Source organism: Python bivittatus, unplaced genomic scaffold, assembly GCF_059951505.1.
Source record: "Python bivittatus isolate LINGU-HERP-01145 unplaced genomic scaffold, Pbiv_v1 ctg000700_np1212, whole genome shotgun sequence".
Taxonomy (NCBI): domain Eukaryota; kingdom Metazoa; phylum Chordata; class Lepidosauria; order Squamata; family Pythonidae; genus Python; species Python bivittatus.
The window spans coordinates 49,803,038-49,819,594 of record NW_028277098.1 but is presented as its reverse complement, the minus strand read 5'-3'; the positions used below and the strand labels follow the sequence as shown (position 1 = coordinate 49,819,594).

Below are 16,557 nucleotides of genomic sequence, written 5' to 3'. Positions count from 1 at the left end.
ATCTGAGCATTGGTACTTTAAATGGAGAGTAAAGAAGGCTCTGAACTGTTCATATGAGATAGTGTTAATTTAGCAGTCCACTAACAGTTAATGGTTAACCAAAGATAATTTCTATCATGGTACAAGCCATGTGAGATCTGACCTCTCAAAGCCAAAATTGCCAAATCCTAGACTTTCTACAAGATACTACATCATGCACATACATGAATGCATCCTGGCATTAGAGGAAAACTAGAACATCACTGATTACAAAAAGTACATTGGAAATACACATGGAAATATCAAAATTCTGACAGTGATACTTTGTCTTTATCTAGTCCCAAGTACTGTAATGATTTGATGAACCCAGAGAAAGATATGGAATGTTATCCTATGTTGTTTTGGCAGCATTATACTTTTTTATTATATGACTTTTTGAGCTGGCTTTTAAAAGTCATTTTTAGGCACTGTTGGTTATTGGTATTTTGGACCTGAAGACTACAAAAAAGAGTGGAACCCACAGTGGTAATCTTCCTCCTTTTCTTTATGTCAGCTGCCTATTTTAAAATAAGATGGGAGTGACACAGATAATTCACAGATATTCTCAGTTTACTGAGATCAGTGCTCCCATTATTTTAAACAGTTGTTTTTGTTCTGTTTGGACAACCAAGCAAGAATATAGAGATATTTCTATGGATGACACATAGTGGCAAAATATGGGAAAGGATATAGTCTAAATAAAGCAGGCCAGCACAATTAGTGACTCACCAAGACAAACATAAGCCACTACCTATGCAGAAAAAGCCATTAGCTTTTGCTGCTACTTGGAGCTAAGAAAATGTGGAATTGTTACTAATTGATAATACACAAATTAGACTGGCTGGCTGTTTTTCACTTGATGAGGTGTATGTTGTGCAGATCTCATTTAAAATCTAATTTCTCAAGATACAGAGCAAGAGTAGGACTGTGCAGGCTCCTAGGTCAGACATGGCCTTTGCAGGACCACCTCTCCCTAAGGACATCTGCCCGTTCTACCAGATTGGATAGGGTGGGCACGCTCCTAGTACCCTCCCTTAAATGTTGCCATCTTATAGGGCCTAGGAAGCATGCCTTTTCTGGGGTAGCCCCTGCCCTATGGAACACCCTTGCTTTTCCCCCAAGTGCTGGGACAGGGTGAGATTAATGTTGTAGACTGCATGAGAAAGTTTAGCTATGGTGTCAGGTCTCTTGGTTTTACTGTATTTTTTATTATAAATCGATGTTTTATTTTTTGGTTGTGAGCCACACAGAGTTTGGCACAAGATGGACAGCTATATAAATTAATTAAATAAATAAATAAATAAATAAATAAATAAATAAATAGCTAGCTAGCTAGCTAGCTAGCTAGCTAGCTAGCTAGCCAGCCAGAACAACAAAGAGTTCACAATATAAATAAAGGAAAAATATTAAACATAGCAGTACATAATGTTCAAAGTAAACAAGAGAATTTGTATTTTGAAGACAAAGTAAATTATCATATTTATAAAGGCTCTGCCAAAAACTCAGTGCAACTTTCACAAGCTTTTTACTGAGAAGTACAAAATCAGGGAATACTGCTTTATTTTCTTTTGCTCCAAAATAAAATTGGCTTCCCTGCATTTGGTCCTCAAGTATCTGCAACACATCAATATTCTTTTTTGTTCTTCCTTCCTGGTTTTAACTAGCTTGCCTACCTTTTACAAATCAAAAATATTGTGATTTTTTTTTCAATTACATGTTTTGTTTTGGAGTTCAATTACATTATGTTTTGGAGTTTAATTTTTTTTTTTAATGTGGTCTGGAAAGGTTTTTCATATTACATTGTATAGCCAACCATAACTGTGCATAAATGTTTCTTGCTGAAATCTACAGAAGATTTTGCATAGACCAAAAGCGATGAGTGCAGTCCCATACTAGCTTACAATATTTACATCTGGAAATTTCTTTTCCAATCCTTTACCAACAGCATAGGAAGCATCTGTACTTTCTTCTGTGTTATGAGGCAACGTGTCTGTCTATGAATATATATGTCTACTTTCTCCCCAAACATTAAATAAGTGTGTGCATATGTGTGGCACCTTTCTATGGAGTGTGACAGTTTAATCAGAGTAAGTCTATATGTGTTGCCCCTCTGTGGATGGGTGGTTTGGGTCTCATAAAGGTGGGTATATACATATTGCCTCTACATGCATCTCTGTGTGTGGGTGTGCAAGTATGCACTAGGAAGGTTGGTCCACATACACTCCATCCTGAGTCACATGACAAGGGGGAAGTATAGCTTGGAATGGAGGAGTCAGCAACATGCCAAGCCACTGCCCAAATGTCTCTCCCACATGGATGCACTGGGGATTTTTTTTTTCTTCACAACCCCTGACTAAATGCAGCCCGTTATAGAACTAAATCTTTCTTCTGCTGACTTCTCCCGCCATACCAAATTTGGTCTTGTTCTGTTGCATTTTGAGAGTTATCCAGTTGATGGACAGACATACACAAACCTAAGCCCCTTTACACAATGTCTATTGCTGGGTTGGGAATAACAAAAAGCAATAATTAAAAACAAATATCACTGAAGGAAATACCTTAGGATTAAATATTATGAATAATTGTACCCATGATGAATCCTTTTTCACTTTATGTTTGACCTAAACTAAAAATATTAATCTTAATATTAGATATAAATGCTACTATGTATTATAAACTTATTGCCTAATACAAAAATGTGTCAAATGACCATTTTTAGGAAGAATTATGTCATATTTTGTCTTCATTACAGCCATATAAGGTTTATTTTGGTTTAGAGACTTTCACTATGATGAAGCTTGTAAATTTTTTTAAAGGGTTGAAGAATATTTTGGACTGCCAAATTCTGGTTGAAGCCTTCATACAGGCAAGTTACCCCACGTCTGGTCACTATAGTACTAGGAAACTCCTCTATAAACTATTAGAAGCTGCCTTATAAAAAGTAGAAAACCAGTCTAGATGGACTTGGACTTGAGCCAGGTTGAAAATAAGGCCTCAGCATGGACAGTTTATGTTTGGTTTAATCCATGATTACTCCCATCAGCAATTAACTGAATAATGCAACCATAATGGAGAGCAAGGGGACAGCTGTGTCCCCTCCAGTTCCATGTGGGGATCTGATTTCTTGGCTGACCTGAAATAGAAAGCAGCATGGTGAAGGGCAGTCTCCCCCCAACACACACACACACACACACACACACACACACACACCCCATCTCTCTCTCCCTTATGGCAGCCACCACTGAATCTGATTTCTTGCAGCGTCCCCAGCACAGTGCAGCACACACATGCCGTGGGCCACCTTCAAAGTGTTGAGGGGCGGATTAGCTGGATTAAGACAGCTGTGAAAGGAGCCATGCTGCTCAGGAGGAAGTCTCGCTGGGGGCAGGCTAAAAGAGCCATTTTACCTGTCCTGGCTGCTCTGAAAGGCCGGCTGGCCGCTAGCTGCCTACTGCTGTCAAAACACATCCAGCCAGGATCCTGTTTCTCGGCTGGCTCCATCACCAGAAGAAAGGGTGCCTGGGCACCCTATTAAACTAACCGCCTGGGGCTGAACAGTTTGAGGTAGGGGGAGATGTGCTGCGTCCCCTGGTGCTTGTTCTCTAACAAACCTAATCGGACAAAGACAGAGACGCCAGGCTGCTTTCTAAATAAACAAGGTGGGGGGGTGTCCTGGGGGCTTGGCAGGCTGGATGGGGGGGGGACCCGGCTTTAAGAAGAGCAGTGAAAGGCCTGTTTGAGGCCTACTCCCCAATCCCCAGGCCTGGCCTGGCCTTTTGTTTATTCCAGACCTAAATTAATGTCTTTATTTACCAGAAATGCAAAGGGCTCAGGTTCCCAGTGCGGAGGGGGCGTGTGGGGAGAGGAATGGCCTGAAGGAACCTTGGCCAAAGATGAGGGGAAGGCCCGACCCCCGAAAAAGGGGGCTAAAAGAGATTCAGTTGGGAGCCATTCACTGCTAAGACTCTTGTCAGCATTGACATAAATTTCCACTGGTGTTGGCATTTACGCATTTGGTATTTCCATATGTATAGAGTTGCCTGGACTAATTATGCTAATCATCTCCTCTGTTGGCCGCTGTGAAAAATGCCCACATTAAGCACTCCACTGCCTGCTAATGTGACTTAATGTGGGGTTGAAACATACATTCATCCCCCTCTGAATGGTCAAATTTTTCCACATTGCTGCCTTCATTCAGGCAAGAAATGAATTTTTTGAACTCAGACCACTTTTCCAAGCCAGGGGGGATGGACCAGAGAATAACACCCCTCTCTCCTTTTTGCTCTCTCCATTTTCTGTCCTATACGTAGGCCCTTGCCAATAAAATAACATTTAAAAAAAATCTAGAAGTGGGCTAAACATTTTTCCTCCCCTATGCCTTAAAATTGAGATTGCCATATTTCCAAGCAGATCAGTGAGGTGGGGAGAACCCATCTTTATCATAACATGTCCTTCCTACCTCTTTTCACTTGTTCAGCACCCCCCCCCCCAAAAAGGCTTCTTCATCCCCCAATCCTTCAATTCTTTGGAAAACTGAAACAGCCTGAGTGGCAACTCTAGCAAGTTTCAGCTAGTCTGAGAAAAGAAAGATCCTTTCAAAGCAGGCCATCACAGTTAGAAGATGCCTCTTGGAGCAAATGTCAAAGCAAAGGCAGAAAACAAAGCAGATTTAGAAGACAGTGGGCAAATTTCTTTCTCCTATATTTCTGTTTTAGAGTGTATCTGAAAAACACTTTCATTCTCTAGAATTAACTATCAACAACTGTCAGAGCAGTTATTAGTAAGGGCCAATAAATATGTTGCATGAAAACTTTAAATTAGTTTTTCCTGAAGTCTTTACATAAACACTGGGTTTAATTGCCAGCATTATTCTATTTGTGACATTAATACCACTACTGATTCAAAGATAAAATAATGATTTGTTGGCAAGCAAGGAAAAAAATTTCTTCCTCTTAGATTTTTTTTTAAATTACTCTTTATTTTCAATTTACAGTGCTAGAATACAATGTAATTTTTGTTTGTGATCCAGAGTCACGTATATGAGATGGATGCCCATATAAATTGATTAAATTAATAAGCTATTTTTTTTCATATATGTGCTTTAATTGGATTTGTGAGTCTCAAATAAAACTTCTGATCTTTCTGCCAAAGGCTGATACTGAATACAGGCCAAGATGATTATGGAAGCAACTTATTTTCTTAAATAATCACAAAGGGAAGTTCATCTAATTATTTGTGTGAAAAAGTTGTCATTTCTGCACTGGAGTGGTTGGCCTATCTATGGTTATACATAGGTTATCAGTCCAACTTAAGGACTGAAAGAGCATATCAGCAGATGCTTCTTTCATATAAGAAAGAAAATGATGAACAACTCTCTTCTTTTGTAAACAACAAACTTTCTATAGAATTTTGAGAATATAAAGGAAAGATGCTCCAAACGTAATGTAGAAACTGTGTGCCCTTATGACAGCCTGATATGTTTCCTTATGAAATATTTTTTTTTCATAAGGAATGATAATTCTTTATAGCCTGTTTCCATGAATTACCTTGTTTCTCCTGTATTTGCTGGACCCTCATGCTTCACAGCCTTTTGAGATTTGCTTTTTTACGTATATGTTTCCGTTTGCTGTTTAATAATAAACTTTGTTGGCTATGCAAGATCAATAAATAGTTCATGTGGTCAGCCTATTTTCTCAAGTTCTGTTCCCAATCTTTTTTGCATCTGTGAAACACAAATGCCTAACGCTATGAGAAGTATACTTCAGGCCTATGTCACCCATCTCCTTCATGGCTCTTACCCTTTTCAGATTTTTTCTTCTTCCGTCTTATCAACCTTCAGCTAGCCATTAGGCCACCCACCTCTGCTGCCCACCCAAGAATATTACTTACACATATACACTGGAGCCCCTTGGCCTCTGCATTCAGCTGCCTTGGGGGCTTGTTTATTTGCTCTTATGAGTGAGGTATGCAGACCCCACATCACAGTTTATTTATCTGTTCAGAAGGCTGGCTAAGAGTAGAAAAGCCTAATTGAACATACGATGGGCCATCTAACATTCTTCAAATTGCCCACTTTGATGGGGTTCATCTCCAATCACAAACATCCTGTGGTCTGATCCAATTCAAAGATAGCTTCATTCATCCCATATGCCGAGGCGTCAGGCTAAATCTGCTTCCATCAAACATCAGCTCTCTCTAAGAATGAATATGTATCTTCTATTTCTGAGTCTCAGCACTCTATAGACACAGTTCTTTCAAATAGTTCAGGCATTCTTCATTGAACATCACATAAAGAGATGTTAGATCATGGGATTGAGATGAATTAACAGAATGGAGTTAACATGTCAGGCTTGTATATTCTGGGAATATCTAAATCTCAGAATCTTTCTTCTTCATATTCTGCCTCAAATCATATACTATATTCAAATATACAAGTTAACTTGCTCCTGTACTACTAGCCTTTTTCTATTTCTCCAAGCTGAATCTAGGATCTGTTCTGTCCCAGGCTATAGGATAAAATCTGCTGTCACCTCATCCACAATTTACTGTACCAATTAAGTCATTCTGATTTTGACTACTGAAAGAAAAGGTCTTCAGTCTTCACTGGATGATCCTATTTAAGATACAGGTCCAAAGAAGAAAACCAGCTGTAACTCCTGGAGCAGGAAACACAACTATCCCTTAATCTGTCCTGACATATTCAAGATACGGAAACATATTCAAGGCCAGAAGAATCTTGTCTACCATTTTAGAACAAGCATCTGTTTGTTCAACTGGACTTCCCAGATCTCCAGGTAATTAGCATTTTTCATCTTTTTTCCATCCTTGTCCACTCAGTATGAATGGGCAAAAAGCCTTCCATATTTTTTTTCTATTCTTTGCACACTCTGGGGAATGCAAGATAAAAGCATTTAGTCTGTCAGAATAATCATCCAGTAGCAGCTACCTTTAAAAAGGCCCTGCAGCCAGCTACACTAAAACATTCTAGTTAAAAATTAAACCTGCCTTCTTTGAGGTCACTCTAGCCTATAAATCAACCATGACCTTTTGCCTCCATAATATCGGCTTGTTTCCAAGCCCCAAGCTTTAGATTTAATCCCTACTGAGCAGCCTGCCATGGACATAACTACGCCAACAGGCAAGTGCCTTCAAAGAGGTTAACATATAAGGGCTTCTAGCCAATCCCTTTGACATCACTATTGATATTTTCTCTAGTATGAAACTGGTTAGGATGATCACTATCAATACTACTTGTAGGTATGTTTAGTATTTTGTACATTGATGTGACTGAAACTTAAGGTTCCCCTCTTGCTCCTGAAATTCCAAAAATAGATACTAATTTTTAAAAATCTTATCTTTTATAATCTGAGATAAATCCCTTTTTGGCTTAATCCAAAAATTGTTAGTGAACTGTCTGAACTTCTACAAGGTACTAACTAGGAAATAAAATATTTTAGCTATTAGAATGCTACTACAGTAGTTAGCATGGGGATTAGATTAAAAAAAACACACTTTTTTAGCTTAGTTCTCATCTAATGATGGTAAATTTGTTTCAGGACTATGCCCTTCATGCCACAGATCAGGATTCACATAACCTTCCATATACACACACAAATCCTACAAACAGAAAATTAATATTTCAAGGAAAAGAATGGTTTAGAGCATTCTTTCTGAAATGCAAGGTTTTTTTTTAAATCTAGAAGGGTGTTTTTAAAACAGAGGAACAATTGTGCAAGCTCCCACATGCAGTTTAAAGCAATGTAACCCAGATAAAGTTTATTACCTGGATTTTTATCTTTATGTTAAATAAAGCTTAGTTTACTTATGAGTGAAGATACTATTATTCCCCTCAGTTGATTGTAAGTGGAGCCTTACTATAATTTGGGAGGCAAAGGTATTATTTGAACTGCCTAGACCATGTGACATGAAAAACATAATGGTAACCTAAAGTCCAGTGAAAAAAGAATGCCATCAATTTCCAGGAAAATGTGCAGGTTCAAGTATTTAGGACTTTTCACTGTAATAAATATTTGTAATATACAACAGAGTACACAAAATTTAGAAAACCTCTGGAAACTCATCCATCAATTCATATAAAATAAAAGGATATAATTTATTATTCCATGTCACTCCATGCCAATTTCCTCTTTCTAATAAGGATGTTGTTATCATTAGGCTATATCCATCCACCTATCAGTACACAGAAAGGTGCAAGAGATCACAGAAATAGATACCAATTTAAAATGCTGGTCTATGGTGTAGATATTGGATAAACTCATGCTTTTTATTCCAGAATATTTGCAAATGTCAATACTCTTGCTTTATCACATTCCTAATTATAAGACACCAATCCTGAATGTTGCTCATGGAATATATTTATCTTAATTGTCAGCAGTTGTTTGGGAAATATCCTGAGAGTTTTTTATGCATAGGAAACACATCTAATGTGTCCAAAATTGACACTTCAGTAAAAACTGAGTTGAGGAAGAAAGATATATTCCCAAGCTGTGAGGAAGAAACTTGATCTCTCACTGCTAGAACCACATTTTAGTGGATAAAATTGGTCAAAATCATTTGTGCTAAAGAACCCGAGGAGAGCAACTTCCACCTGAAAGAAATATGAACTCAGTATATCCTGAGATCCATGGAAAAGATCCACCCAGGATGTCATATAGCCTTCTGTCTCTGAGTCATTTAGGATATCAGCAGTAGAAAAAGTTATTTTATTGGAAACAAAAAAAAGTTTGATCTTTTTCCAGAACAAACCACAGAAGATTTAACTACCTCAAAATCTTTTAAACCATTCATAGTTCAAGAATATCAATTTAATTTGGCAGTTCCATTGTCTCAAATATCCTTACAGACCAAAAGACATTGGTTGAAGAAATCTTTTAAATGTACATTTTCTTGCTACCATTCCCAATCAACTGTTATCCCTTCATATCATTCAGTTCTGAAGTACAGAAATAATGCAATGCCCTCAAGATGAGAGAGAGCCTTTATGCCTTTAGGTGAGGAAAATCATATCTACACTAGACAGATCAGAAACATTGAATCCAAGAGTAGATAGCCGGTCTTATTTATATCTGTAGCTACACCTAATCTTTTCCAATCTGGTACCCTTCCTGTATGTTAGGAATGATGGTGAAGAATGAGAGAGTTGCACTCTGGAGGGTAACAGGCTAAGGAAGGATAATATATAACAACATTACAGATTGAATAGATAGATGGAAAGAGTGTAAAGAGGAACAGTATGTAGGAACAGGAGACAGCCATGATTATTCTGATGACTAGAAAAATAGAACGTCAGATGTGATGTTGATTTCTACTCTAACTACACTCCAGTTCTTTATTTTGCATAGTCTCTGCTGGTGATCATTTTCGTAGACACTATAGATCTATAATCACACTTGTCTCTACCCAACTTTCTGCTTCAAGAACAAATGTTCTGGGCAGAAGATGTAATATTTTTGAAGGATGTTTCCCATATCCATTGTAATGTACACACTACTGAATTAAACTTTTGAGAAGTTGCCATTGATACGAACTGGCAGAAAAGATTATACTACAGCAGGAAAGAAGAAATCTCTCCCTAGATAAGAATTAGATAAGATAATTCTGTGCAGTGAGATTCACATGCCACTTTCAATCTAGTTTCATGCAGGTGGATGAGTCCAATGTTAAAGCTGGAGGTTTAGAGGAGAGAAAAAGAAGGCTGAGGGAAAAATAAAGTATAGGAAGGAGATCAGGATCCCTTTGCAGCAAGTAGTTCTGATGTCTGGCGTGACTTATTTCTTCTTCTTTTAAGAATTATCTCTACATGAGGAAAGAAGAGGGGATAAGAAAAGAGAGCATGGGCAAAGAGGTTGCAAGAAAAAATAGGAGAGAAAGAGGGACACACCCACTTTCAACTCTGGTCTATCAATTTTTGGCTTCAGCTCTGCCAATCTCTGGAATGCACAAAAAAGTGTTCTATCTCTATTCAAGATGCACCCATTTAGGGTTTTGTTCAAATCAAAACAAAGGTGACTGAGGACATGGTATATGCCAAATTCAGTCATGGAGCAGCAACTATGATTCAGTTTGCAGAATTTGGCTTAGACTCATGCACCCAAATAGATTCACCTGGTTTGTCTTCTGTATACAGGACTCTAAGCCTGTAGGAGTGGGTTGGCAACATTGATTTAGAAATCAATGTTTTGATAGTCAACTTATATTCAAGAAACCCACAATAACTACAGAGAAGAATGCAGGAGAGTTCAAAAAGCACTTTCACGTCAGTACTTATTTCCAAGAAAAAAAGCTGTGTAGCTGTGTTATAACTAGCAAAGGATTACAACCACATTTATAGAAGGTGAAGGGAAGCAGGAAAGGAGATGTACAGGTGCAATCTTCTCTTACTTCCATCTGTATGCCAAATTTTTGTAACCAAATTTCTCAGCACACAGCATGCAGCTATCCAAAATAGTACACTGCAAAACAGTGCTTGGCAAATGCTAGTCAAGTGATAAATTAAACATTACATTTCACTGGCATACAAGCAACTGATCAGAATTATTTGCTGTAATACACAACTTATGGTGTTGAGGAATATATATAAAAATGGCATCAGTGAGAATTTCTTTTAAAACTGTGGATAGGTTCTCTTCAATGCAGCACTCAAAGCTGAGCCCTAGATCCTGCAAGCCAGCAACCCAACACTGGAACAGGCAACAGAGAAGAATCCGGTCTTAAAGACTGAGCAAAATGTCAGTGTCAAAACAGTAACTGAGAACAAACCCAGTTCTGCAGGTTCTCAGGAGAGGTTGTTGATTTGGACTAAGATGTGTTGATTACAAAAAGGGTATTTCCCATCTTTAAATGTTTAAACAGCTGCAGATTTTTGATCGATCTCCTTTTTGCCACAAGACTCTATCACACAGAGGCAAGAAGCAGGGGAGGGGAAATGGCTAAGGTTGAGGTATTTTCTTTTCTTTCCAATCCCCTTTCAGAGTGTGAAACAGGTGGGTAAACTTTACTGGCATTCATGTGAGTGTGGTTTTATTTAAAAGGGAGTGGGAGGGTGGAAGAGTAAAGTTGCCTTTATTGTTGAACAAAATCCAAGAGTAGTTTAGGACCACACAGGGAGTTTGGGTTGTGTAGGGGGAGGAGGTGTGGAACGCCAAAGATCGCTGACAGTCATCACAGAGAAACATCTGCTCTTGGAAAGCTCCCAGGCTGCTTGCAAAAAAAAGTATAAATAAATAAATAAATAAATCCCAGAGTGTGAAAACTCAGCACAACCTGGAGTTGGAAGGGAGAAGACTGCAAAGGAGTGGATGGAATGGAAAGAACAGGGTGAACTGATGGTGCTGCTGCAACAATTTTAAAAGTAATAGTATGCAGGACTTCCTTAGAGCACCATTTTTATCACATGTTTCCAGCATGGAATTAGGATGTATTCCTGGATGATCCTTTTGCTTTTGGCTGTTTACATTTAACCTGATTTCATTCTCAGCTGCCAGAGAGTGTGACCCAAACCAAACTGCAACTGACAGCTTGGTTGTAGGCTGTAATTATTGTCTCCTTCAGCACCACCCTCAGAAAGATAATTTAGTGTTTGAATATCAATAATGTAATGCATCAAGCAGGGCCCGGTGGCAAGAACAACCATATCTGAGAGAAGAGTAACAATTTAATTATACTTGCCTTTGTAGAGGAATGCATTTTCACTGATAGAAATCTGGATTGCACACACTTACAATGAGACAGTGTGCACAGGCACACACATGCAGAAGAGCATTGAAAGTTTTATACACAAAGATACACTCCTACAGAACAAGTCTGACACAGGAGTCAATCTCTCTCTCTTTCTCTTAAAAAAAAAAGGAGTCATTAACCCTTTGGGCTGTGGGTGAGATGTGTTTCATAAAATTTGTGGGCTTTAAGTCATAGGTTTTGTATAGATTAATTTAAATGTGACTGAACAAACCTGAGACTAAAGAGAAAGAGAAATTTCCTGGCCTAGGCACAAGGTCAGTCTAGAGGATAACCATGATTTCATTCTTATCAGAAAATGATCTGAAGGATGAGTAAAGCTCTTTTGCTTAAACTACACAGATGTGCCTCTGCATGATATTTAATCTGCCAGACTAGCAACTTGGAAGTTTCTCAGACAGAAAGCAAAATATAAGTACAATAAATAAATAACAAAATCTATGTTTTCCAAAAACTCTGAAAACTATATGTCACTAATATGTTGCATCTCATTACTGAAACCTTCAAAACAGATACCTGCCAGATACCTTTCATCCAAACAATCTCTGGCACAATCTTAAGTGACAAAATAAATAAAACTGAGATAAAACCCATTCTATTTTTTACTTTGAGGTTGCACATAATTCTATGAGAACTACAGTGAAACATGGAAAGTCAGTATTCCATACTTTTACAACATTTGCAATCAATGTCCATCTGTTGCAGGTAATGCAAAGTAATCGCCTAAAAATGATTTTGTTCCATAGAAAAGTAAAACATACTGATGCAATGGTTTTACTTACTTACATACTTACACCAGGGCACAATTCTTTCTCATTTTTGTGCTCATGAGATTTGCACAGAAGTTGCCAGTATAATTATTCCCCATGTAATTATCCTTTTAAATAAAAAGACTTATTTTGCCCAGTTGTTCTGGAGATTCTAGAACACACTTTACACATTCTAAGCTTGTTTCTGTAATAAGGCTTATAAACTTTGCTTTAATTAAAAAAATTAAAAATGAGGAACACTTATTGTAAATCTTGAGGTCAAGAGATAGAAGTCCCTCAAAATGGAAGAAAATTTTAATATCCAAGAGATTAAATACAGACTTGTTGCTTGGTATCTATCACTTAAAAGAAGGGGTCCAAAGTGAGAAGCTCCATGCAAATCTGGATTTGTACCCACATGGAATTTTGAGGACTGCCAACATCTGCCTTGCAAAGACTCTTTATGGCCAGGGCCAAAACAAATTTTTCTTCCAATGTGTTAGGCAACTTCTACCTCACTCCTAACTAACTCCATACTTCATGTAGTCCTCCTTGCATTTACATTACCCAGGAAGAAACTTACCTTCTACCCAGAGCTGCTCAATATCGGTCTCGATGGAGGCTACTCGCAGCCCTACAGCCAGTGCCCCAAAGACCAGCAGCCCCACAAAAAGCACTTTGCCACAATGACGCTGGATCCAGCAGCCCAGTGTAAACAACAGGGCCTGGAACTGGGCCCGTAGCCACAGTGGGGCTTTCTGGCCAACAGCCTTACCCTGGGGAGAAAAACTGAAAGTTAGCCAAAATGCTTTCCTTACATTGAACATCCTGTCTGAAGATTAGTTAGCACTGGGGTTAAGGAAGATTTACTACCTTGGAATAAAGCATTCTTATGAAATCCTACTCACAGATTTGGGGCCATAGGTGTATGTGCATTAATCTGTTAGGGCCTAGATTGAGCCTATTTGCTAGTAACTTGTAGATGCCAATGCTCATCTCCTTGCTGATTCTTCACTTCTAGTTTGAAGATATGAATTTGTTCAGCCTCTCCTTGCCTTGTGCACTTCCAGATATGTTGGATTACTCCATAATCTTCAGACATTGTATTTTAGAGTTGAAGGCTTTATAATCTAATACACCTGAAGGACACAAAGTTTTGGGAAGGCTGCTGCACTAGTAACTGCTGCTTCTAGAGATGGGTCCATCCATACATATATTTTGGATGGCTACTATGCAAAAAAAGAGAAGCCACTGCAAAACTTAGTTTACTTTGTAAGGCTTGGTGGGATTGTCCCACTCAGATATGGCTCAGAGAAGGGATCCTTGTTTGGTGTCTGCAGCCTTATTGCAGCCACAAGGTCATTGGTATGTAGGTATGTACCAAGGATCTGGCCAACTTAATTCCCAGCTACTGGGGGGGGGGGGGGAGAGGGGGCAGGGAGGAGAAGAGGTGCAAGTTTTCCCTCTCTTTTCAGGTGCATCTTTTTGTCTTATCTCACTTCCTCATCCTCTTCCACCTTTCTCTCTGTTGTCTCCCTTCTCCTCCCCAATGTTTCTTCCGAAGTCCTGACCATGGTAGACTTCTCTTTCCACATGACTAGGCGAAAAGCCATCCCGTACTCACACTCGAGCGCCTGGGTCCTCCTGTTCTTAACCCCTCCGCATCTTCTCAGGAACCTTTTCGGGAGTAGGCCTTTCCCTGGATCCCCATTTAGGAATAGTCCCCCCCGGACGGCTCTGCCGCGTCTCCCCTCTTCTAATACACCAGCATCTGGGATCACAGAGCAGACTCTCTCTGGAGCACGCATGCGAGAGCCGGCCCCTCCTTTCATCCCCCACCCCAGAGAAGCCGAGGGATTCCGGGAGGATCTACCACCCCGCAGTCCCCATGCCCGAGCCCGAAAGAGCTGCTTTCGCCTTCACCGCTTTGTAACTGTTGCCTTGTGCCTTCCGTGCTCTCCTGGAGGGAAGGAATCCCCCGGGTTTTGCCCACTCTTCTCCTCCCCATCCGTGGGAAAGCGCCGTCGTCCCGCTCCCTTACCTTGGAGATCTGCTTGAGGGCAAAGGCTGCGTGGCAATAGCTGGGTCTCCGAAGGAGATCAGAGTTGGCAGCAGCTGTGTAAGACGACGGGAGCTCTCCAAGGAAGCTCCCGGTCCCGGGGACCGGCTGATCCGAAGCCATGGTGCGGGGTCGAACGAGGACGGTGCTGACGAGAAGCGAAGGGGCTCCGGCGGCTTCCCAAGAGCGGTAATCCACGAGGGAAAAGTGCGGGGTCCGAGGCTTCAGAATGGCTGCTGAGGGGATCCCATGCGAACATTATGGGGGCGAATCCGGGGCCATCCAGGCGCACCCCATGCGCCCTTGGCGCCGCCCAGCGTGGCCCCTTCGACGCGCGGTGGGAGACGAGGAGCAAACACTCACACAGCCTCCGAGAGCGAGAGGAGAGGCGCTCGGGTGCCCGGCGGTGCAGTGCGCCTCGGATCCCGTCCCACCAACATTTGGAACAAACAGCCTCCTTCGAGATCCTGAAAAGAGGAAAGGGGGGAGGAAGGTTTGGTTTGATGGGAAAGTGCTCCAGTTCCCATTGGCCGAGGAAGAGGCAAATTACTCCGCAAACATCTCCTATTATTAGCTGCTAAGCAACAGCTCACCAAAGTGGAGAGAGAAGAGACCACCCAGGCAGCGCCTCCCCCGCCTCCCTCCTCCCCGCCTCAAATCAATGAGGGCAGAGGGAGGGAGGAGGGAGAGGGACTTGCCTTCCACACAGGAATTCTGCTCCACAGATTTTCAAATACTGCCCGTTGTCCCCTCCCAGCTCCCCCCAATCCAAACTAGCTCCTTTATTTATAATTGCAAGCGGACGTACCGATACATCGAGACAGCTGCAAACTTGCCGTGGGGGGGGGGGGGGAGGCGGGATCTCTGGAGGAGGGGAAAAAAAAAAAGAATAAACCTTTTAGTTTAAGGGAAGGGGGGCTTGATTGATTTCAGGAAAAATGTAGGTGAATCCAAATTGGCACTAACACTAACAAGGACATACAAGGGAAAGAGAATGATCCCTCTACAGCGGTGGCTGGAGGGGATGATTAAGTTAGCGACAAAACACAGTGCAAATGTCCTATGCTTACACCAGGAGTTATGCAGTACCTATAAGTGAAAGGAAGGGTTTAATCATGCACAGAATAGTGTGATTTCCCTACAAAGAAATGTGCATTCTCTAAACCCTATGGCCACAGAGCAGGGGTGAGTCAACAGGGATGGGTATGAAACTTCCAAAGGAAACTGAGCTTCATCACCTGTCACTTAGAACTTAAGTCATTCTGCATGTGTGAGATAGTTATCCCTGAATTTGCTACTTTTTAAAGGGAATGTACACACACCCCATTGCCCCAGTGCATTCAACAACTATCTTAAGACATTTTGTCCCTTCCTCCCAAATTTCAACCTTTCCAAAATCAAACAGTGTGTAAATGACTAATATTCAGCCATGCTGAGCAAGGAGACACCAGAACACCGAATTAGAATATTGCCTCAGGGAAAATGATTCTGTCCTGGACATGTGAAGAAATATCCTCTGTTCACAGGCAAAGTACTTCTGACCACTCATTTTGACCCACCTTCATCTATCAAGGATGGAGGCAAAATCTACCACTTCTGGTGGTGGATGGCCAAGCGGAAAGCCAGGCTTCAAATCGTCCAGGCTGATGCATCTATATAACCATGAGGCCTCTTGCATTTTGTGTGAGGTAGTTGTGGCTGAATTGCTCTTCCAGCAAAACCATATGAAAGGCAAACAATACAAAGCAGTGTTCACATTCAGAGGCAGCCCAAGGAGACCCCCAAATGCTGCCCCCCCACACACACTCTGTTCCAATTCCATGTAGGAAAACTGTCTGAACTGGCAGGTGACTTATTATTTTAAGACAGGGGATGGGGCAGCATCCTTCACTGCACCTGAAGGCAGAAGACGTGCTTGGAGGCCAAGGGCAAACCTTGGGATACCCAGTCCTCCTCCTCCTCCTCTCCGCCTCT

General features: G+C 40.7%; 1 protein-coding gene across 1 annotated transcript in view; it reads right to left on the bottom strand.

Moving 5' to 3' along the window:
- Positions 1-15,118, bottom strand: part of PTCH2 (patched 2) — a 63,326-nt gene extending 48,208 nt beyond the window's left edge. Inside the window, exons 1-2 of the mRNA XM_088153764.1 lie at positions 14,566-15,118; positions 13,108-13,300 (exon numbers count right to left, since the gene is read on the bottom strand). Of these exons, the coding sequence (XP_088009890.1) occupies positions 13,108-13,300; positions 14,566-14,706 (334 nt within the window). The 5' untranslated portion in view covers positions 14,707-15,118. The remainder of the gene's footprint in view (positions 1-13,107; positions 13,301-14,565) is intronic.
- Between the last annotated feature and the right edge of the window lie 1,439 nt (positions 15,119-16,557).